This window comes from Rhinoraja longicauda, chromosome 35 (genome assembly GCF_053455715.1).
Source record: "Rhinoraja longicauda isolate Sanriku21f chromosome 35, sRhiLon1.1, whole genome shotgun sequence".
NCBI lineage: Eukaryota > Metazoa > Chordata > Chondrichthyes > Rajiformes > Arhynchobatidae > Rhinoraja > Rhinoraja longicauda.
In genome coordinates this window covers 20316903-20340870 of record NC_135987.1, presented here as the reverse complement: position 1 = coordinate 20340870, position 23968 = coordinate 20316903, and the positions used below count along the sequence as shown (strand labels likewise).

General features: G+C 55.3%; 2 protein-coding genes across 3 annotated transcripts in view; both read right to left on the bottom strand.

Annotated features, from left to right (window-relative positions):
* Positions 1–10465, bottom strand: part of polr3a (polymerase (RNA) III (DNA directed) polypeptide A) — a 61680-nt gene extending 51215 nt beyond the window's left edge. The window contains exons 1-2 of the mRNA XM_078428388.1: positions 10341–10465; positions 266–401 (exon numbers count right to left, since the gene is read on the bottom strand). Coding sequence (XP_078284514.1) covers positions 266–401; positions 10341–10384 — 180 coding nt within the window. The 5' untranslated portion in view covers positions 10385–10465. The remainder of the gene's footprint in view (positions 1–265; positions 402–10340) is intronic.
* A 6270-nt stretch (positions 10466–16735) lies between these two features.
* LOC144609913 (annexin A4-like) overlaps positions 16736–23968 on the bottom strand; it is a 55086-nt gene continuing 47853 nt past the window's right edge. For both annotated transcript variants that reach the window (XM_078428312.1, XM_078428313.1), the window contains 5 exons: positions 23353–23446; positions 21159–21254; positions 19079–19137; positions 18506–18628; positions 16736–17843 (listed from right to left, as the gene is read on the bottom strand). In XM_078428312.1, coding sequence (XP_078284438.1) covers positions 17784–17843; positions 18506–18628; positions 19079–19137; positions 21159–21254; positions 23353–23446 — 432 coding nt within the window. In that variant the 3' untranslated portion in view covers positions 16736–17783. The remainder of the gene's footprint in view (positions 17844–18505; positions 18629–19078; positions 19138–21158; positions 21255–23352; positions 23447–23968) is intronic.

The following is a 23968-nucleotide window of genomic DNA, read 5'->3' as shown; positions in this document are numbered from 1 at the left end:
CTTGTCCCGTATTTGGCCCGCTATGCAACCTCCGTAGAATGAACACACTCCGTTAGCCTACATTGTCCTGGCCGACAGCGCCCCTGACAGTGTGTTCGCCTAACGGAGGATGCGTAGCAACCCGCCTCCCGGCCCGGGCGGCCGCCATTGGTGGAGCGGGAGCACGTGGCCGCTGACTGGGTGAGGTCACGTGGGGCGCGGGGCGGTGACGTCACCCTGTACCGTATTTGGGAGTGAGATAGGTGGTAACCCAATGCATGCTTACCATGCGATGATCCAGCACACCATTGGACAAGGGGGTGTGACTGTTGTCTTGACTGTACAGGTTCTTACTGACCACATGAATGTGTGCTTGCTGCCGCATCTCCTTAGCCGATTTCATCCCAAAACAGATGTGGCTTCTATATAAGGAACCAAATCAAAGATAGTTGTGTCTATATATACCAAACACAGCGATCAACCAGAGGGACATGTCATAGGAATTATGTTGTCAAGTTGGAAAGGGTGCAAAGAAGATGCACAAGTAGTCTGAAGAAGGGTCTCAACCCGAAACGTCACCCATTCCTTCTCTCCAGAGATGCTGCCTGTCCCAAACTCCCCCCGGCACACCAGCCCCCATATTAAACCCCTCACTCCCCACTGACCCTCCATGTTAATCCCCCTCACCCACATTAACCCTCCCCCTGCACGTTCACAAGCTATGAACCCCCTCACCCCCATTAACCCTCCACATTGGTCCAAAACGCCGCAGCGAGACTCCTGACGGGTACCCGTAAAAGGGACCACATCACCCCGATTCTGGCCTCTCTCCACTGGCTCCCTGTACGGTACAGAATCAACTTCAAGCTCCTCCTATTCACGTATAAAGCCCTAAATGGACATTCCCCCCCCCTACATCAAAAATCTTCTAACCCCCCCTCTCTAACTCCAGGTCCCTCAGGTCGGCCGACTTGGGGCTACTCACTATCCCGCGGTCTAGGCTTAAGCTCAGGGGTGACCGCGCTTTTGCGGTTGCAGCTCCTAGACTGTGGAACAGCATCCCTCTCCCCATCAGAACTGCCCCCTCCATCGACTCCTTTAAGTCCAGGCTCAAAACCTATTTCTACTCCCTAGCGTTTGAGGCTCATTGAGGAGGCGCTGTGAACTGTTTGCGTGCTACTGTATGTTTCATTTTTTTCCTTAGTACCTAATCAGATGTACAGCACTTTGGTCAACGTGGGTTGTTTTAAAATGTGCTATACAAATAAAATTGACTTGACTTGACTTGACATTATCCCTCACCCGTCCCCTCACTCACATTAACCCCACACACACCAACCCCCACCTTCACAAACATTAACCCCCCCCAAACCACACCACCCACTAGTCCCCACATAAACCCCCTCACTCCCCACTGACCCTCCATGTTAACCCCCTCTCACCCACATTAACCCCCCCACACACACACCACTGACCCTCCACATTACCCCCCTTCACCCACATTAACTCTCCCCACATACCAGCCCCCACATTAACCCCCTCACTCCTCATTGACCTTCCGCAATACCCCCTCCCTCACCCACACACACCCACCTGTCCCCACATTAACCCCTCAACTGCACCAGCATTACCCCCCCACCCACCAGTCCCCACATTAACCCCCTCACACCCACTAACCCTCCACATTACCCCTCAGCTCATTCACGTTACCTCCCCCCACCCACCAGTCCCCACATTGACCCCTCACCCACCCCCTGCACACTCACACACATTAACCCCCTCACACCCACTAACCCTCCACATTACCCCTCACCTAGCTCACGTTAAACCCCGCACCCCCCCCCACACACACACACACCCCCACGTCCCCACATTGACCCCTCACCCACCCCCTGCACACTCACACACATTAACCCCCTCACACCCACTAACCCTCCACATTACCCCTCACCTAGCTCACGTTAAACCCCGCACCCCCACACACACACCCACCCCCACGTCCCCACATTGACCCCTCACCCACCCCCTGCACTCACACACATTAACCCCCTCACACCAACTAACCCTCCACATTACCCCCTCCCTCACACACATTAACCCCCCCCACCTACCAGTCCCCACATTAACCCCCCCCCCACCCACCAGTCCCCACATTAACCCCCCCCCACACCAGTCCCCACATTAACCCCCCCCACCCACCAGTCCCCACATTAACCCCCCCCACCCACCAGTCCCCACATTAACCCCCCCCCACACCCACCAGTCCCCACATTAACCCCCCCCACACCAGTCCCCACATTAACCCCCCCCACCCACCAGTCCCCACATTAACCCCCCCCCACACCAGTCCCCACATTAACCCCCCCCACCCACCAGTCCCCACATTAACCCCGCCCCCACCCACCAGTCCCCACGTTAACCCCCCCCCACACCAGTCCCCACATTAACCCCCCCCCACCCACCAGTCCCCACATTAACTCCCACCCCACCCACCAGTCCCCACATTAACCCCCCCACCAGTCCCCACATTAACCCCCCCCACCCACCAGTCCCCACATTAACCCCCCCCACCCACCAGTCCCCACATTAACCCCCCCCACCCACCAGTCCCCACATTAACTCCCCCCCCACCCACCAGTCCCCACATTAACCCCCCCCACCCACCAGTCCCCACATTAACCCCCCCCACCAGTCCCCACATTAACCCCCCCCCACCCACCAGTCCCCACATTAACCCCCCCCACCCACCAGTCCCCACATTAACCCCCCCCCACCCACCAGTCCCCACATTAACCCCCCCCCACCCACCAGTCCCCACATTAACCCCCCCCACCCACCAGTCCCCACATTAACTCCCCCCCCACCCACCAGTCCCCACATTAACCCCCCCCCCACCCACCAGTCCCCACATTAACCCCCCCCACCCACCAGTCCCCACATTAACCCCCCCCCACCAGCCCCCACATTAACCCCCCCCCACCCACCAGTCCCCACATTAACCCCCCCCACCCACCAGTCCCCACATTAACCCCCCCACCCACCAGTCCCCACATTAACCCCCCCCACCAGTCCCCACATTAACCCCCCCCACCCACCAGTCCCCACATTAACCCCCCCCACCCACCAGTCCCCACATTAACCCCCCCCCACCAGTCCCCACATTAACCCCCCCCCACCCACCAGTCCCCACATTAACCCCCCCCACCAGTCCCCACATTAACCCCCCCCACCCACCAGTCCCCACATTACCCCCCCCACCCACCAGTCCCCACATTAACCCCCCCCCACCAGTCCCCACATTAACCCCCCCCCCCACCAGTCCCCACATTAACCCTCCCCACCCACCAGTCCCCACATTAACCCTCCCCACCCACCAGTCCCCACATTAACCCCCCCCCACCAGTCCCCACATTAACCCCCCCCCACCAGTCCCCACATTAACCCCCCCCACCCACCAGTCCCCACATTAACCCCCCCCACCAGTCCCCACATTAACCCCCCCCACCCACCAGTCCCCACATTAACCCCCCCACCAGTCCCCACATTAACCCCCCCCCACCCACCAGTCCCCACATTAACCCCCCCCACCAGTCCCCACATTAACCCCCCCCCCACCAGTCCCCACATTAACCCCCCCCACCCACCAGTCCCCACATTAACCCCCCCCCACCAGTCCCCACATTAACCCCCCCCACCCACCAGTCCCCACATTAACCCCCCCCCCACCAGTCCCCACATTAACCCCCCCCACCCACCAGTCCCCACATTAACCCCCCCCACCAGTCCCCACATTAACCCCCCCCACCCACCAGTCCCCACATTAACCCCCCCCCACCAGTCCCCACATTAACCCCCCCACCCACCAGTCCCCACATTAACCCCCCCACCAGTCCCCACATTAACCCCCCCCCACCCACCAGTCCCCACATTAAACCACCCCACCAGTCCCCACTTTAACCCCCCCCACCCACCAGTCCCCACATTAACCCCCCCCACCAGTCCCCACATTAACCCCCCCCACCCACCAGTCCCCACATTAACCCCCCCCACCCACCAGTCCCCACATTAACCCCCCCCCACCAGTCCCCACATTAACCCCCCCCCCTACCAGTCCCCACATTAACCCCCCCCCCACCAGTCCCCACTTTAACCCCCCCCCACCCACCAGTCCCCACATTAACCCCCCCCCACCAGTCCCCACATTAACCCCCCCCACCCACCAGTCCCCACATTAACCCCCCCCACCCACCAGTCCCCACTTTAACCCCCCCCACCCACCAGTCCCCACATTAACCCCCCCCACCAGTCCCCACATTAACCCCCCCCCACCCACCAGTCCCCACATTAACCCCCCCACCAGTCCCCACATTAACCCCCCCCCACCCACCAGTCCCCACATTAACCCCCCCCCACCCACCAGTCCCCACATTAACCCCCCCCACCAGTCCCCACATTAACCCCCCCCCCACCAGTCCCCACATTAACCCCCCCCACCCACCAGTCCCCACATTAACCCCCCCCACCCACCAGTCCCCACATTAACCCCCCCCACCCACCAGTCCCCACATTAACCCCCCCCACCAGTCCCCACATTAACCCCCCCCCCCCCACCAGTCCCCACATTAACCCCCCCCACCCACCAGTCCCCACATTAACCCCCCCCACCCACCAGTCCCCACATTAACCCCCCCCACCAGTCCCCACATTAACCCCCCCCCCCACCAGTCCCCACATTAACCCCCCCCACCCACCAGTCCCCACATTAACCCCCCCCCCCCCCACCAGTCCCCACATTAACCCCCCCCACCCACCAGTCCCCACATTAACCCCCCCCACCCACCAGTCCCCACATTAACCCCCCCCACCCACCAGTCCCCACATTAACCCCCCCCACCCACCAGTCCCCACATTAACCCCCCCCACCCACCAGTCCCCACATTAACCCCCCCCCCACCAGTCCCCACATTAACCCCCCCCCACCAGTCCCCACATTAACCCCCCCCCCACCCACCAGTCCCATTAACCCCCCCCCACCCACCAGTCCCATTAACCCCCCCCCACCCACCAGTCCCCACATTAACCCCCCCCACCCTCCAGTCCCCACATTAACCCCCCCCCCCACCAGTCCCCACATTAACCCCCCCCCCCACCAGTCCCCACATTAACCCCCCCCCCCCACCAGTCCCCACATTAACCCCCCCCCACCAGTCCCCACATTAACCCCCCCCCCCACCAGTCCCCACATTAACCCCCCCCCCCACCAGTCCCCACATTAACCCCCCCCACCAGTCCCCACATTAACCCCCCCCCCCCACCAGTCCCCACATTAACCCCCCCCCCACCAGTCCCCACATTAACCCCCCCCCACCCACCAGTCCCCACATTAACCCCCCCCCCACCAGTCCCCACATTAACCCCCCCCCCCACCAGTCCCCACATTAACCCCCCCCCACCCACCAGTCCCCACATTAACCCCCCCCCACCCACCAGTCCCCACATTAACCCCCCCCCACCCACCAGTCCCCACATTAACCCCCCCCCCACCAGTCCCCACATTAACCCCCCCCCCACCAGTCCCCACATTAACCCCCCCCACCAGTCCCCACATTAACCCCCCCCACCAGTCCCCACATTAACCCCCCCCACCCACCAGTCCCCACATTAACCCCCCCCACCCACCAGTCCCCACATTAACCCCCCCCCACCCACCAGTCCCCACATTAACCCCCCCCCACCCACCAGTCCCCACATTAACCCCCCCCACCCACCAGTCCCCACATTAACTCCCCCCCCACCCACCAGTCCCCACATTAACCCCCCCACCCACCCACCAGTCCCCACATTAACCCCCCCCCCACCCACCAGTCCCCACATTAACCCCCCCCACCCACCAGTCCCCACATTAACCCCCCCCACCAGCCCCCACATTAACCCCCCCCCACCCACCAGTCCCCACATTAACCCCCCCCCCACCCACCAGTCCCCACATTAACCCCCCCACCCACCAGTCCCCACATTAACCCCCCCCACCAGTCCCCACATTAACCCCCCCCACCCACCAGTCCCCACATTAACCCCCCCCACCAGTCCCCACATTAACCCCCCCCACCCACCAGTCCCCACATTAACCCCCCCCCACCAGTCCCCACATTAACCCCCCCCCACCCACCAGTCCCCACATTAACCCCCCCCACCAGTCCCCACATTAACCCCCCCCACCCACCAGTCCCCACATTACCCCCCCCACCCACCAGTCCCCACATTAACCCCCCCCCACCAGTCCCCACATTAACCCCCCCCCCCACCAGTCCCCACATTAACCCTCCCCACCCACCAGTCCCCACATTAACCCTCCCCACCCACCAGTCCCCACATTAACCCCCCCCCACCAGTCCCCACATTAACCCCCCCCCACCAGTCCCCACATTAACCCCCCCCACCCACCAGTCCCCACATTAACCCCCCCCACCAGTCCCCACATTAACCCCCCCCACCCACCAGTCCCCACATTAACCCCCCCACCAGTCCCCACATTAACCCCCCCCCACCCACCAGTCCCCACATTAACCCCCCCCACCAGTCCCCACATTAACCCCCCCCCCACCAGTCCCCACATTAACCCCCCCCACCCACCAGTCCCCACATTAACCCCCCCCCACCAGTCCCCACATTAACCCCCCCCACCCACCAGTCCCCACATTAACCCCCCCCCCACCAGTCCCCACATTAACCCCCCCCACCCACCAGTCCCCACATTAACCCCCCCCACCAGTCCCCACATTAACCCCCCCCACCCACCAGTCCCCACATTAACCCCCCCCACCAGTCCCCACATTAACCCCCCCACCCACCAGTCCCCACATTAACCCCCCCACCAGTCCCCACATTAATCCCCCCCCACCCACCAGTCCCCACATTAAACCCCCCCACCAGTCCCCACTTTAACCCCCCCCACCCACCAGTCCCCACATTAACCCCCCCCACCAGTCCCCACATTAACCCCCCCCACCCACCAGTCCCCACATTAACCCCCCCCACCCACCAGTCCCCACATTAACCCCCCCCCACCAGTCCCCACATTAACCCCCCCCCCTACCAGTCCCCACATTAACCCCCCCCCCACCAGTCCCCACTTTAACCCCCCCCCACCCACCAGTCCCCACATTAACCCCCCCCCACCAGTCCCCACATTAACCCCCCCCACCCACCAGTCCCCACATTAACCCCCCCCACCCACCAGTCCCCACTTTAACCCCCCCCACCCACCAGTCCCCACATTAACCCCCCCCACCAGTCCCCACATTAACCCCCCCCCACCCACCAGTCCCCACATTAACCCCCCCCACCAGTCCCCACATTAACCCCCCCCCACCCACCAGTCCCCACATTAACCCCCCCCCACCCACCAGTCCCCACATTAACCCCCCCCACCAGTCCCCACATTAACCCCCCCCCCACCAGTCCCCACATTAACCCCCCCCACCCACCAGTCCCCACATTAACCCCCCCCACCCACCAGTCCCCACATTAACCCCCCCCACCCACCAGTCCCCACATTAACCCCCCCCACCAGTCCCCACATTAACCCCCCCCCCCCACCAGTCCCCACATTAACCCCCCCCACCCACCAGTCCCCACATTAACCCCCCCCACCCACCAGTCCCCACATTAACCCCCCCCACCAGTCCCCACATTAACCCCCCCCCCCACCAGTCCCCACATTAACCCCCCCCCCCCCACCAGTCCCCACATTAACCCCCCCCCCACCAGTCCCCACATTAACCCCCCCCCCACCAGTCCCCACATTAACCCCCCCCACCCACCAGTCCCCACATTAACCCCCCCCCACCAGTCCCCACATTAACCCCCCCCCCCACCAGTCCCCACATTAACCCCCCCCACCCACCAGTCCCCACATTAACCCCCCCCACCCACCAGTCCCCACATTAACCCCCCCCCACCAGTCCCCACATTAACCCCCCCCACCCACCAGTCCCCACATTAACCCCTCCCCCACCAGTCCCCACATTAACCCCCCCCCCCACCAGTCCCCACATTAACCCCCCCCCCCACCAGTCCCCACATTAACCCCCCCCCACCAGTCCCCACATTAACCCCCCCCCCCCACCAGTCCCCACATTAACCCCCCCCCCCACCAGTCCCCACATTAACCCCCCCCACCAGTCCCCACATTAACCCCCCCCCCCCACCAGTCCCCACATTAACCCCCCCCCACCAGTCCCCACATTAACCCCCCCCCACCCACCAGTCCCCACATTAACCCCCCCCCCACCAGTCCCCACATTAACCCCCCCCCCCCACCAGTCCCCACATTAACCCCCCCCCACCCACCAGTCCCCACATTAACCCCCCCCCACCCACCAGTCCCCACATTAACCCCCCCCCACCCACCAGTCCCCACATTAACCCCCCCCCACCAGTCCCCACATTAACCCCCCCCCCCCACCAGTCCCCACATTAACCCCCCCCACCAGTCCCCGCATTAACCCCCCCCACCAGTCCCCACATTAACCCCCCCCACCCACCAGTCCCCACATTAACCCCCCCCACCCACCAGTCCCCACATTAACCCCCCCCCACCCACCAGTCCCCACATTAACCCCCCCCCACCCACCAGTCCCCACATTAACCCCCCCCACCCACCAGTCCCCACATTAACTCCCCCCCCACCCACCAGTCCCCACATTAACCCCCCCACCCACCCACCAGTCCCCACATTAACCCCCCCCCCACCCACCAGTCCCCACATTAACCCCCCCCACCCACCAGTCCCCACATTAACCCCCCCCCACCAGCCCCCACATTAACCCCCCCCCACCCACCAGTCCCCACATTAACCCCCCCCCCACCCACCAGTCCCCACATTAACCCCCCCACCCACCAGTCCCCACATTAACCCCCCCCACCAGTCCCCACATTAACCCCCCCCACCCACCAGTCCCCACATTAACCCCCCCCACCAGTCCCCACATTAACCCCCCCCACCCACCAGTCCCCACATTAACCCCCCCCCACCAGTCCCCACATTAACCCCCCCCCACCCACCAGTCCCCACATTAACCCCCCCCACCAGTCCCCACATTAACCCCCCCCACCCACCAGTCCCCACATTACCCCCCCCACCCACCAGTCCCCACATTAACCCCCCCCACCAGTCCCCACATTAACCCCCCCCCCCACCAGTCCCCACATTAACCCTCCCCACCCACCAGTCCCCACATTAACCCTCCCCACCCACCAGTCCCCACATTAACCCCCCCCCACCAGTCCCCACATTAACCCCCCCCCACCAGTCCCCACATTAACCCCCCCCACCCACCAGTCCCCACATTAACCCCCCCCACCAGTCCCCACATTAACCCCCCCCACCCACCAGTCCCCACATTAACCCCCCCACCAGTCCCCACATTAACCCCCCCCCACCCACCAGTCCCCACATTAACCCCCCCCCACCAGTCCCCACATTAACCCCCCCCCCACCAGTCCCCACATTAACCCCCCCCACCCACCAGTCCCCACATTAACCCCCCCCCACCAGTCCCCACATTAACCCCCCCCACCCACCAGTCCCCACATTAACCCCCCCCCCACCAGTCCCCACATTAACCCCCCCCACCCACCAGTCCCCACATTAACCCCCCCCACCAGTCCCCACATTAACCCCCCCCACCCACCAGTCCCCACATTAACCCCCCCCCACCAGTCCCCACATTAACCCCCCCACCCACCAGTCCCCACATTAACCCCCCCACCAGTCCCCACATTAACCCCCCCCCACCCACCAGTCCCCACATTAAACCCCCCCACCAGTCCCCACTTTAACCCCCCCCACCCACCAGTCCCCACATTAACCCCCCCCACCAGTCCCCACATTAACCCCCCCCACCCACCAGTCCCCACATTAACCCCCCCCACCCACCAGTCCCCACATTAACCCCCCCCCACCAGTCCCCACATTAACCCCCCCCCCTACCAGTCCCCACATTAACCCCCCCCCCACCAGTCCCCACATTAACCCCCCCCACCCACCAGTCCCCACATTAACCCCCCCACCCACCAGTCCCCACATTAACCCCCCCCCCCCCACCAGTCCCCACATTAACCCCCCCCACCCACCAGTCCCCACATTAACCCCCCCCCACCAGTCCCCACATTAACCCCCCCACCAGTCCCCACATTAACCCCCCCCCCCACCAGTCCCCACATTAACCCCCCCCCACCCACCAGTCCCCACATTAACCCCCCCCACCCACCAGTCCCCACATTAACCCCCCCCCCCCACCAGTCCCCACATTAACCCCCCCCCACCAGTCCCCACATTAACCCCCCCCCCCGCTCACATTTTCTTCGCCACATCCGTCTCCCTGAACTGCTCCTTCACCATGACGCCGCTGCTGCCGGCGGGGCCGCTGCCCGCTCACCCTTACTGCCCCTCGCCCCCGCCGCCCGCTGCCCGCTCGCCCTCTCCCCGCCGCCGGACCGCTCGCTACTCCCAGGCCCAGGCTCCCCACCCTCCCGCAGGCCCCGCCGCCGCCCGCAACAGCGCCACACGCGGCCACCCGCCGCACTGCAACTCGCAGAAAGTCACACACACACACAGGTAGACACACACACACACACAGGTAGACACACACACACACATACACAGGTAGATATACACACACAGGTAGACACACAGGTAGACACACACAGGTAGACACACACACACAGGTAGACACACACAGGTAGACACACAGGTAGACACACACAGGTAGACACACACACACACACACAGGTAGATATACACACACAGGTAGACACACACACACAGGTAGACACACACACACAGGTAGACACACACAGGTAGACACACACAGGTAGACACACACAGGTAGACACACACACACACACACACACACAGGTAGACACACACACACACACACACACACAGGTAGATATACACACACAGGTAGACACACACACACAGGTAGACACACACAGGTAGACACACACAGGTAGACACACACAGGTAGACACACACACACACACACAGGTAGACACACACACACACACACACAGGTAAACACACACACAGGTAGACACACACACACAGGTAGACACACACAGGTAGACACACACAGGTAGACACACACACACACACATACACAGGTAGATATACACACACAGGTAGACACACAGGTAGACACACACAGGTAGACACACACACACACACATACACAGGTAGATTATACACACACAGGTAGACACACACACACACAGGTAGACACACACACACACACACACACACACACAGGTAGACACACACACACACAAGTAGACACACACACACACACACACAGGTAGACACACACACACAGGTAGACACACACACAGGTGGACAAACACAGGTAGAGACACACAGATATACACAGGTAGATAGACAGACAATAGACAATAGACAATAGGTGCAGGAGTAGGCCATTCAGCCCTTCGAGCCAGCACCGCCATTCAATGCGATCATGGCTGATCACTCTCAATCAGTACCCCGTTCCTGCCTTCTCCCCATACCCCCTCACTCCGCTATCCTTAAGAGCTCTATCCAGCTCTCTCTTGAAAGCATCCAATGAACTGGCCTCCACTGCCTTCTGAGGCAGAGAATTCCACACCTTCACCACCCTCTGACTGAAAAAGTTCTTCCTCATCTCCATTCTAAATGGCCTACCCCTTATTCTTAAACTGTGGCCCCTTGTTCTGGACTCCCCCAACATTGGGAACATGTTATCTGCCTCTAATGTGTCCAATCCCCTAATTATCTTATATGTTTCAATAAGATCCCCCCTCATCCTTCTAAATTCCAGTGTATACAAGCCCAATCGCTCCAGCCTTTCAACATACGACAGCCCCGCCATTCCGGGAATTAACCTAGTGAACCTACGCTGCACGCCCTCCATAGCAAGAATATCCTTCCTCAAATTTGGAGACCAAAACTGCACACAGTACTCCAGGTGCGGTCTCACCAGGGCCCGGTACAACTGTAGAATGACCTCTTTGCTCCTATACTCAACTCCTCTTGTTACGAAGGCCAACATTCCATTGGCTTTCTTCACTGCCTGCTGTACCTGCATGCTTCCTTTCATTGACTGATGCACTAGGACACCCAGATCTCGTTGAACTCCCCCTCCTCCTAACTTGACACCATTCAGATAATAATCTGCATTTCTATTCTTACTTCCAAAGTGAATAACCTCACACTTATCTACATTAAACTGCATCTGCCATGTATCCGCCCACTCACACAACCTGTCCAAGTCACCCTGCAGCCTTATTGCATCTTCCTCACAATTCACACTACCCCCCAACTTAGTATCATCTGCAAATTTGCTAATGGTACTTTTAATCCCTTCGTCTAAGTCATTAATGTATATCGTAAATAGCTGGGGTCCCAGCACCGAACCTTGCGGTACCCCACTGGTCACTGCCTGCCATTCCGAAAGGGACCCATTTATCCCCACTCTTTGCTTTCTGTCTGTCAACCAATTTTCTATCCATGTCAGTACCCTACCCCCAATACCATGTGCCCTAATTTTGCCCACTAATCTCCTATGTGGGACCTTGTCGAAGGCTTTCTGAAAGTCGAGGTACACCACATCCACTGACTCTCCCTTGTCAATTTTCCTAGTTACATCCTCAAAAAATTCCAGTAGATTTGTTAAGCATGATTTCCCCTTCGTAAATCCATGCTGACTCGGAATGATCCCGTACTGCTATCCAAATGCTCAGCAATTTCGTCTTTTATAATTGACTCCAGCATCTTCCCCACCACTGATGTCAGACTAACTGGTCTATAATTACCCGTTTTCTCTCTCCCTCCTTTCTTAAAAAGTGGGATAACATTTGCTATCCTCCAATCCACAGGAACTGATCCTGAATCTATAGAACATTGAAAAATGATCTCCAATGCTTCCACTATTTCTAGAGCCACCTCCTTAGACACAGGTAGACACACACACACACACAGATATACACACACAGATACACACTCACAGGCACACAGATAGATAGACACAGACACACACACACACACACACACACACACACACACAGAGAGCACACAGAGATAGAAGGACAGAGTTAGGCAGACACAGAGTTAGACTAGTTTCACTGGCCTGATTAATTTTACTGTTTGTATGCCTCGATGTCATCTTACCCTCAGCCAACAATGAACCATTCCACGTTTACTTGAGCATCGTCTGCTTTGATCTGTCGATTTCATACCTTACCCTTCCATATCTCTAGTTTCCCTCTCCTCTGACTCTCAGTCTGAAGGGTCTCGACCCAAAACATCACCCATTCCTTCATCTGCCTGAGACGCTGCCTGTCCCGCTGAGTTACTCCAGCATTTTGTGTCTACCTTCAGCATCTGCAGTTCAACCCGTACCCCACCCGTACAATCAGTCTGAAGAAGAGTTCCGACCCGAAACATCACCTATCCATGTTCTCCAGAGATGCTGCCTGACCAGCAAGCTCACAGAATTCTGCTGTAGAGTTTAGTTTAGAGATAGAGCGCAGAAACAGGTCCTTTGGCCCACTTAGTCCATGCCGACCAGCGATCCCTGTACACCAACACTATCCTACACACACTCGGGACAATTTATAGAAGAGGGTGGTGTATTGATGGAAAAAATCGTTAATCAATATAGCTTATTGTTTTAAAGCCATACAGCATGGAAACTCACCTTCGGCCCAACTTGCCTATTCCGATAACGAGGCGCCATCTTTGCTAATCCCACCTGCCTGCATTTGGACCATATCTCTCTCTAAACCTTTCCTATCCATGTATCCACCAAGCACCAGCCTCAACTACCTCCTCTGACAGTTATTTCCTCTGTGGAAGATAGACACAAAACGCTGCAGTAACTCAGCGGGACAGGCAGCATCTCTGGAGAGAAGGAATGGGTGACGTTTCGGGTTGAGACCCTTCTTCAGACTGATGTCAGGGGAGAGGGCGGTACATTGATAAGGAAGTATATAGATAAGGAAGTGTAAGGTGTGAAAACAAGACAAAGGGAATGGAGATCATAAACCACCATCTGCAGTTCAGTTTAGTTTAGAGATACAGCTCGGAAACTCCCTTCGGCGCACCGGTTCCGCGCCGCCCAGCGATCCCCGCACATTAACACTATCCTACACACACTAGGGACAATTTTTACATTTACCAAGCCAATTTTACCTACAAACCTGTACGTCTTTGGAGTGTAGGAGGAAACCGAAGATCTCAGAGAAAACCCACGCAGGTCACAGGGAGAACGTACAAACTCCGTACAGACAGCACCCGTTGTTGAGATCGAACCCGGGTCCCCTGGCACTGCATTCGCTGTGAGGCAGCAACTCTACCGCTGCGCCACCGTGCCGCTCCCAAAATTCTTTCCTGCACATTTTCTCTGTGGAGTTGGTCTTGGCATCGTGTACAGCACTGACATTGTGGACCGAAGGGCCTGTTCCAGTTCTGTACTGTTCTATGCTGAAGGTCCAACATGGAACAGTACAACGCTAGAACAGCTGGTTTACGGATAAGCTGAGAGTATATCGGAACAATAAACTCTCTTATGATGATCACGGTAGCACAAAAAAATCTGCACAAATTAACATTTCCATGTATTAATAAAAAATTTAAATATACTAGACATTATAACTACAATCTGCAGTGGCACAATCTCCGAATACTCTGTCACGTGTGGCTGCGCCTAACGGCTGCGGCTCTCTGGCAGTCTGTTTGTCTTTTTTTTGTGTGTGTCGGTGTTGGGATGGTTTTTGGCTGTGTATGTGTGGGGGGTGTGGGGGGGGGGTGTGGGGTGGGGGAAACCTTTCTTTTATTGGGTCTCTTCCCCGGGGCGCAGCTCGGCCGCGGGGCCTTCCATCGCCCGCGGGGCCTTCCAGCTCGGCCGCTGGACTTAACATCGCCGGCGCGGCTCGGCTGCGGGACGTTTCAGTGCCCGGTGCGGCTCGGCCGCGGGGCCTTCCATCCCCTTGCGGGGGCTGTGCGTGTCGGTTGCCTCGGTAGAGGTCGAGCTGCCTGTCCGTGGGCGCGAGGGGGAAGAGAGTGGAAGTTTTGTTGCCTTCCATCACAGTGAGGGGGTGTTTGGAGTCACTGTGATGGATGTTGGTGTTGGGGTCGGGTGTCCTGTGTTCTTTTCTTTTTTGCAGTGTCTTGTGACTGCTGAAATTTCGTTCGGTATTTATACCGAATGACAATAAAGTTCTGTTATACTGTTATACTGTTATCCTTGCTTACTGGCTCCGAATCATAGTTCTGGGACCAAAGCTCATTGCAGCCCAGTGCAAATACCTTAACCGATTCTCTGATTCAATATAGGTGCACCATCGATTTTCCGGCACCCGTGATTCCAAAGCCTTGCCGGATTATCCGGTTTGCCGGACCAACAGAGGTCAGGGCCTCCGAGAGGAGTCCAACGGTACCGGAACGGCCTGACTAGGCTGCTGGGTGGCCGAGATACCGGCCCCACAAAGCCGGCCTGGGAAGTCGGCTATGAGAACATATCTGCCGGCTCAGGCCGGGCCAGAGTTCCAAAGCCCCGGCCACAGTGGGGGAAATTTGTCCTGCCGATTGAAAGTCCATCCGTGGAAGTCCCGACGAGGTCGAGATTGGCCGCCTCACCCGGTCTAAGCAACACAACTTCGGAGTGACTTCCAGAGGAGATTTCAAATGCACTTTGTCTCGATTAAAGGAGGTGCTGTAAAATCAGTGGTGGACTGGCACCAAGCGGCTACTGCATTGTCACAGGTCTCTTGTTAAAGTAAACATATCCTCACCACCCTCTCACGAGGACGGTAGATCAAAATGAAAGACCTGGATAGGACAAGTTGGGAGGGATATGGACCAAGCGCAGGCAGGTGGGACTAGTGTAGCTGGGACATGTTGGTCAGTGTGGGCAAGTTGGGCCGAATTTTCCACACTGTATCACTCTATGACTTGGATGATTGGGTTAACATATGATGAGCATTTGATGCCACTTTGCGTGGACTCGCTGGAGTTTAGAAGGATGAGGGGGGGGACCTCATTGAAACTTACTGAATAGTGAAAGGTCTGGATAGAGTGGATGAGGAGAGGATGTTTTCACCCGTGGGAGAGTCTAGGACCAGAGGGCACAGCCTCAGAATTAAAGGATGTACTTTTTGAAAGGAGATGAGGAGGGTGGTGAATCTGTGGAATCCATTGCCGCAGACGGCTCTTCTAACACAAGATCAAAACTACTTAAGATGTACGCTACTGAGGTTCACTCATACTCAAAGGATGATCGAAAGGATGAAGGGGAGAGGGGAGAACAATGGGGACCCAGCGTGGGGGGACCGCCGTGAGGGACGGTGAAAGAACAAAGGGGAACTCTGTGTGGGTGTGGGAGAGAGGAGGGGGGGCACTCTAGTTTTAGAATCCTCTGCCCGATGTATAAGCCTGCGTTTGTTTGTTCGTTTGTTCCGGTGAAGCCGCTGTGCGCACGACAGCCTTGTCTTTTTATGTGTACCTTGTTGTGTGACAATAGACAATGGGTGCAGGAGTAGGCCATTCGGCGCTTCGAGCCATTCAATGTGATCATGGCTGATCATTCTCAATCAGTACCCCGTTCCTGCCTTCTCCCCTTTGTGTGTTGTGACTGTCGGCAGACCAACGTCCCTCCAGAGATGAATAAAGTTTTATCGTATCGTATCGTATCGAGCCAAACACAGTTGTAATTGGTTGCATAGTATTTATTTTTGATTCATTTATATTTTTGAGCACATGGCACTTTGCCCCTTCTTCCATCAGCTCTTCCATCCACATATTTGCCTTCACTATCTGCCGACTCTCCAAACGAGGCCGACTTGCAGATAACTCAAGAGGCACCAACCTCGCTGATATTCCTGAGGAGCTTCAGAAGCAGGCAGGGGCATGGGCAGAAGCTTTGGTCAGCTGGTCAAACAATGACTCTAGGCCTTTGACGCTGTTCTTTGCAATGGGGAAACTACACCCTGGATGTGTGCACAGGTTACATTTTCCAGGTTCCAGGCTACCTCAGGGAATTAATCTCTGGCTCAAGATATGAATAAGCCCTCCCAACGCAAGATAATCTCTTACAAGTCAAAATAATACGGAAATAGGTTGCATTTGACACTTCCTTTCTTCTGTCACATCAGGACAGTTGGATAAGGTGGCAAAGGGGTGAATGCCCAGTGAGATTGGCACTCGCAAACAATTTTACAAAAATATATATTTAAAAGTACAAGGATCGCAAACTGTTCAATACCCTTGAAGCAATTAGTTGACTTTTGGTTTTTACCGGCGATCGTGTTAGTTGATTAAGTTGATGCTCAGTTTGAAGCTGAGAACGGCATGCATGGGTGAGGCAGGGCATTGAAGGGTGATGGTCGTTGCGATTGGCACAGTGGGCTCTGGACAGTGAAAGCAGAAGAGGGGCAGAGTGGAAACTTGTCACAGACTGGGTGGGAGAGGAACAACTCTCCTTCCAATGTCAAGTCAAACGGAGGACCATGAACAGGAGGGGCAGGGCTTTGGGATGGTGAGCGTTAGTCCCACACTAGCGCTGTCCCTGAGCAACTGGGTCAGGTCATCATCTCAAACCTCAGCTGGTGAAATACACTGTTGAATATGCTGATAAAACACCATTACATTTACAAGCCGATACAAAAGGAAATAAACCAATGAAAGAAAGATGAGGATGCTTCTATGTTCGGACGGGTGGAAGTGCTTCTGAGAGACCACCGTCTAAATCTCGGCACCCGGGCCGTTCTCAGTCATTCGAGCCACAGAGTTGCAGCAACAACTTCTTGTAGTCCCCAGAGCAGTCCTCCTAGCGACACAGAAAAAGAGGAATGGTTAATATCAACAAAGTACCTGGTATTTGCTTGTATCTATACATGGGTGACAAGGAGTGGCCTGTTTTAAACCACTGCTTTATACAGAGTGGAAGGCTTGGAAATCATTTTTGTTTTAAAAGTGTTACAGCGTGGAAACAGGCCCTTCAATAGGTGGCATTCGGAACAGTACTTGGCATTTGTTGGATCCATATCTGGACTACAAGTGTTTAGTTTAGTTTAGAGATACAACGAGGATACAGGCCCATCAGCACACCGAGTCCGCGCCGACCAGCGAGCTCCGTACAATAACACTACCCTACACACACTAAAGACAATTCCCAATTATACCAAGCCAACTCACCTGCAAACCTGCACGTCTTTGGAGTGTGGGAGGAAACCGAAGATCTCGGAGAAAACCCAGGCAGTCATGGAGACACTGCATATAGCCAGCACCCGTAGTCAGGATTGAACCCGGGTCTCTGGTGCTGTAAGGCAGCAACTCTACCGCTCGATTGTAATCATATATTGTCTTTCCGCTGACTGGTTAGCATGCAACAAAATCTTTTCACTGAACCTAGTGACCACGTGACAATAAACTGAACTATTCCTTCCTGGGCCTTTGGACACACGTTAAAAGCTGAAAAGTCATAGTTACCGATATAAATGAGTACAGCGACTTCCCGTACATCCTCTTGAATTCGGCCCTGATGTCCAGCATGTCAACCTCGCAGCGAGACACCATGACACGAATCAAGGTCTTGTCATCTGTGCCCAGACCCTGCAGATGATCAGAGGAGAACACGACACTTCAACATGAGATTCTGCAACCTGGCCTCCCCAGCACTTTGCCCCACTGAGTCCGCACCGACCAGCGATCCCCGCACACCAGCACTATCCTACCCACACCAGGGACAATTTACTATTTTCACCAAAGCTAATTAACCTACAAACCTGCACGTCTGTGGAGTGTGGGAGGAAACCGATGCACTCGGGAGAAAACCCACGCAGGTCACGGGGAGAACGTACAAATTCCGTACAGACAGCACCCGTAGTCGGGATCGAACCCGGGTCTCCGGCGCTGTGTGGCAGCAACTCTACCGCTGCGCCACCGTGCGGCCCTAAGGGTGTGTTACATTGTTAATTGCCTAAGTACTCCCCCCCTGATACCTGGTTCCCGTGAAGACCACACGATAACATAACACAAGCAGCAATAGCCGTCGAATCTTACCTTCATGGACTTGTACAGTCTCTCAGCGAAATATGTTGGGATACTTCTCAGGCACTTCACTGCAACATTAGCGAAGGTTCGAGATTAGTCATCGGCAAGGTATAACACTCACAAGTAGCCAACATCCCTTTGACAGTTCATGGATTACAGACCAAAGCATTGGCAGGATAAGTAGAAAAGACCAAGGGGCTATTCTGAGAAGGTGTGGAGAATACCTAAAGGCTTTAGCATAGGGTGACGGGCTCAATGTAATAATGAGGTAAGCGAATCATTGGCCAAGTTTGAAGGTTTCAACTGGTGCTGAACGGTAGTAACAGGGGACACAAGTCTTCATCCGTCTTCACAGTTGGTTGCAGACAGAATGACACAAAAGTGCACTCAGTGCTACTCACGTGGAGAACGTGCAAACTCCGACAGCACCCACAGTCAGGATTGAACCCGGGTCTCTGGCGCTGTGAGGCAGCAACTCTACTGTGACGCTCAATAATAATTCACTGCCCACTTCAAAAATTAGGTCATACGTGATTGGAGCAGAATTAGGCCATTCGGCCCATCAAGTCTACTCCGCCATTCAATCATGGCTGGTCTATCTCTCCCTCCGAACCCCATTCTCCTGCCTTCTCCCCATAACCCCTGAGAGTGGTGAAAACATCCGGACATGAAACAAGCTTTTTACACAAATGCAAAAAAGAATTTCTGGAGGAAACCAACAGGTTCGGCAGCATGTGTGGAGTGAAAAGGACATTTGGCCCCACACAGCATCCATTGGAAAAGGTACCATAGATTTGAACGCCGAAAATTGCCGAATATTCAATTTCGTTGGTAAAGTCTCAGACAATACAAGAGTTCATTCCTGAACACAGAAAATCCTAGACAGCATTAGGTTTATGAACTTCTAGACCCTGTAGTTTGGCTTCAGCTAACGTCAGGCTGACAAGTTGTTTCATAACGCTGAGATTTAGTTTAGTTTCGTTTAGGTATACAGCATGGACACTGGCCCTTCTGCCCACCAAGTCTGCACCGACCAGCGATCCCCGCGCACTAACACTATCCTACACACACTAGGGACAATTTACATTCATACCAAGTCAATTGACCTACAAACCTGTACGTCTTTGGAATGTGGGAGGAAACCAAAGATCTTGGAGAAAACCCACGCGGTCACCCACTGCTTACAGACAGCGCCCGTAATCGGGATCGAACCCGCGACTCTAATGCTGAAAGCACTTTAAGGCTGCAACTCTACCGCTGCGCCACCGTGTCGCCCTTGGATTGCATTGGCGGAAAGCACCGCAGTTTAAGGGCTTTGCCACCAGATGGCGGTGCTTGGCTGGTCAGAGAAACCCACATTGGACGTGGAGAGACGGATTTTTTAATTTAGATGCAGCGCGGAAACAGGCCCTTCGGCCCACCGAGTCCGCGCCGGCCAGCGATCCCCGCACATTAACACTATCCTACACACACTAGGGACAATTTTTACAGTTTACCCAGTCAATTAAAAATTGTCCCTAGTGTGTGTAGGATAGTGTTAATGTGCGGGGATCGCTGGCCGGCGCGGACTCGGTGGGCCGAAGGGCCTGTTTCCGCGCTGCATCTAAATTTAAAAATCCGTCTCTCCACGTCCAATGTGGGTTTCTCTGACCAGCCAAGCACCGCCATACCTGTACGTCTTTGTAGTGTGGGAGGAAACCGAAGATCTCGGAGAAAACCCACGCAGGTCACGGGGAGAACGTACAAACTCCGTACAGACGACGCCCGTGGTCAGGATCGAACCTGAGTCTCCGGCGCTGCATTCGCTGTAAGGCAGCAACTCTACCGCTGCGCCACCGTGCCGCCCGTGCCGGGTTCAGCTAAAAGAACACAGCACAGTACAGCACAGGAACAGGCCGCTCGGCCCACAATGTCTGTGCCAAACATCATGCCAAGCTAAGCCAATCTCCTCCGCCTGCACGTGATACATATCCCTCCATCCTTCCTATCTCAAGGTCATTGAAAGTCCTCTCCGTCCGCCCCCAAGCTAACAGTATCAAGGAGAGTGAGAGAAGGGAATACTGTGGGTCACTGAGGGAGAATACCTCACCTACTGCCACCATGCCGCTCTCCAGGTTACCAGACATCTCACGGGCAATGGTCTTCTCAATGTCGTACTTACACACCTGCCGATATTCCTCAAAAACTGAAAGACAAATAAAAGCATTTCATTCACAGAATGTTCTCAAACTACATTAAAGAACTTCAACCTCCGTCTTAAGCTTCCTAAAGGGTTTATATTGAAAGTGCTGAGCTCTCCAAACCGAGCAAGCTCTAGGTTTAATTGCTGACCGTTGTGAGTGTGTCTGTGTGTGCACACAAGCGTGGTGTGTGTGCACACAAGTGTGTCGGTGTGTGTGCACGCACAAGTGTGTCAGTGTGTGTGCACGCAAGTGTGGGTGTGTGTGTACGCAAGTGTGTCTGTGTGTGCACACAAGTGTGGGTGTGTGTGCACACAAGTGTGTCTGTGTGTGCACACAAGCGTGGGTGTGTGTGCTCCAAGTGTGTGTGTGTGTGCACGCAAGTGTGGGTGTGTGTGCACACAGGTGTAGGTGTGTGTGAAGGCAAGTGTGGGTGTGTGTGCACACAAGTGTGTCTGTGTGTGCACACAAGCGTGGGTGTGTGTGCTCCAAGTGTGTGTGTGTGCACGCAAGTGTGGGTGTGTGTGCTCTAAGTGTCTGTGTGCACGCAAGCATGGTGTGTGTGCAGGCACGCATGTTCGTGTGCTTGCAAGTGCATGGTCAAAGGCTCAATGGTTCTTCATTGTCACGTATGCCCAGCACAGTGACATTATTTTGCACAACACACAGATGCACAGTCACCATATTGTGGCGCCGTTTACAAAGACAAAGAAAAAGTCCAAAGTCCGGTCCACAAGCTGGACGTATTGGAGCCCCCCTGATCCAGGTAACCCGCAGGTGACTGCTGCAGACCTGCATCCCGGTATGCATACAGTATGTGTACAAGTGCATGTGCGTGCTTGCATGCGTTCTTGCGCGCGTGTGTGTGTGTGAAAGTGCATGTGCAAGTAGGGCAGCACAGTGGTAGAGTTGCTGCCTCACAGCGCCAGAGACCCGGGTTCGATCCTAACTACGGGTGCTGTCTGTACGGAGTTTGTATGGCAGGGGAAGAGAAAAGACATTGTGGCCTTCCATCACAGTGAGGAGGTGACTGGAGGAGACTCACTGTGATGGATGTTTCTTTTTGTTTGGTGTTGGTTTATGATTGTGTGTGTTATTGCTTATTGTTATTGCTCTTATTGTTGGACTGTGGGTAATCTTACATTTCACTGCACATTTATGTGTAGTGACAAATAAACTTGACTATTGACTATACGTACTCCCTGTAACCTTGTGGGTTTTCTCCGGGTGCTACGGTTTCATCCAAAGGCGTACAGGTTTGTAGGTTAATTGGCTTCTGTAAATTGTTCCTAGTGCGTGTAGGATAGTGCTAGTGTACTGGGTAATCGCTGGTCAGCGCAGATTCAGTGGTCCAAAGAGTCTGTTTGCATGCTTAATCTCAAAGGTCTAAAGTAAAGTCTAAAAGGTTAAAATCTAAAGTATGTGTACAAGTGCTTGTATGCGTGCATGCAAGTGATGGTACAGTACTTGGACAACTGCGAAGATGTGTGTGCAAGTGTGAGCGTTCACGTGCAAGAGTTGGGTAATCCAAGTGTGAGTGAGAATGAGTGAGTGAGATAGTGCGGAGGTTACTCCGAGACAGACTTTCTTGTCATAGTTCACACTCACTGGAGAAACAGGCCCTTCGTCCCATTGAGTTCATGCTGACCCACGATCACGTACATTAGTTCTATGTTATCCCATTTTCACATCCTTCAATCCTGCACGTCTTTGGAGTGTGGGAAGAAACAGGAGCACCCAGAGAAAACCTACACGGTCACGTGGAGAATGTACAAACTCCGCACAGACAGCACCCGTAGTCAGGATCGAACCCGGGCCTCAGGCGCGGTAAAGCAGCAGTTCTAACGCTGCGCCACCGTGCCGCCCCAAATAACTGATTCACAGAGCTCTGGACCACGTGTTGAAAAGGTAGGGTTAGGCCGGGTAGCTGTTCATTAACTGGCCCAGACTGTTTGTGTTATGTTTTCGTTCTGATTCTACGAGCCATGACCAAGCCTGAATAACTCTGTCAATGGTATACCAAGCTACTCTTTAACTTTGTGGCTTTCAAAGAGTTTCACAAGACCGTCATTGCCATTGCTGTTGATGATGACCAACCAGTACCTGCTCTCAGATGGGGTCGATTCCTTGCGCACAGGATAGCATTAAACTTCGACTCATCCGTTCCCATACGTCCCTCCCCAGCGTTGTACAGGTCCTGAGGGAAAGGAACGATAAGACAATTAAAGGTATTACTAAATGCTGGAGTAACTCAGCGGGTCAGGCAGCATCTCAGGAGAGAAGGAATGGGTGGCGTTTCGGGTCAAGACCCTTCTTCAGACTGATGTCAATAAGCCAATTAAGCTTCATCACTTCATGTTTAAACAGATGGGCAAATCCTTGATTAGAACGGGTGGTGGCAAGGGATATGGGATCAGGAGGCAGGAAAATGGGATCAGGAGGCAGAGATCAGCCATGATTGAATGGCGGAGTAGACACGATGGGCCGAACGGCCTAATTCTACTCCTATAACGTGAACTTGTAAACGGAAATGGAGTTCAGAAAACAAGCATCAACACTTTATTGGGTAATTTTGTTGTTAGCCATGTTAGTTTAGTTTAGTTTTGTTTAGAGACACAGCTCAGAAACAGGCCCTTCGGCCCACCGAGTCCGCACGGACCAGCCATTCCCGGCCAGCACACTAACACTATCCTGCAGACACACTAGAGACAATTTTACC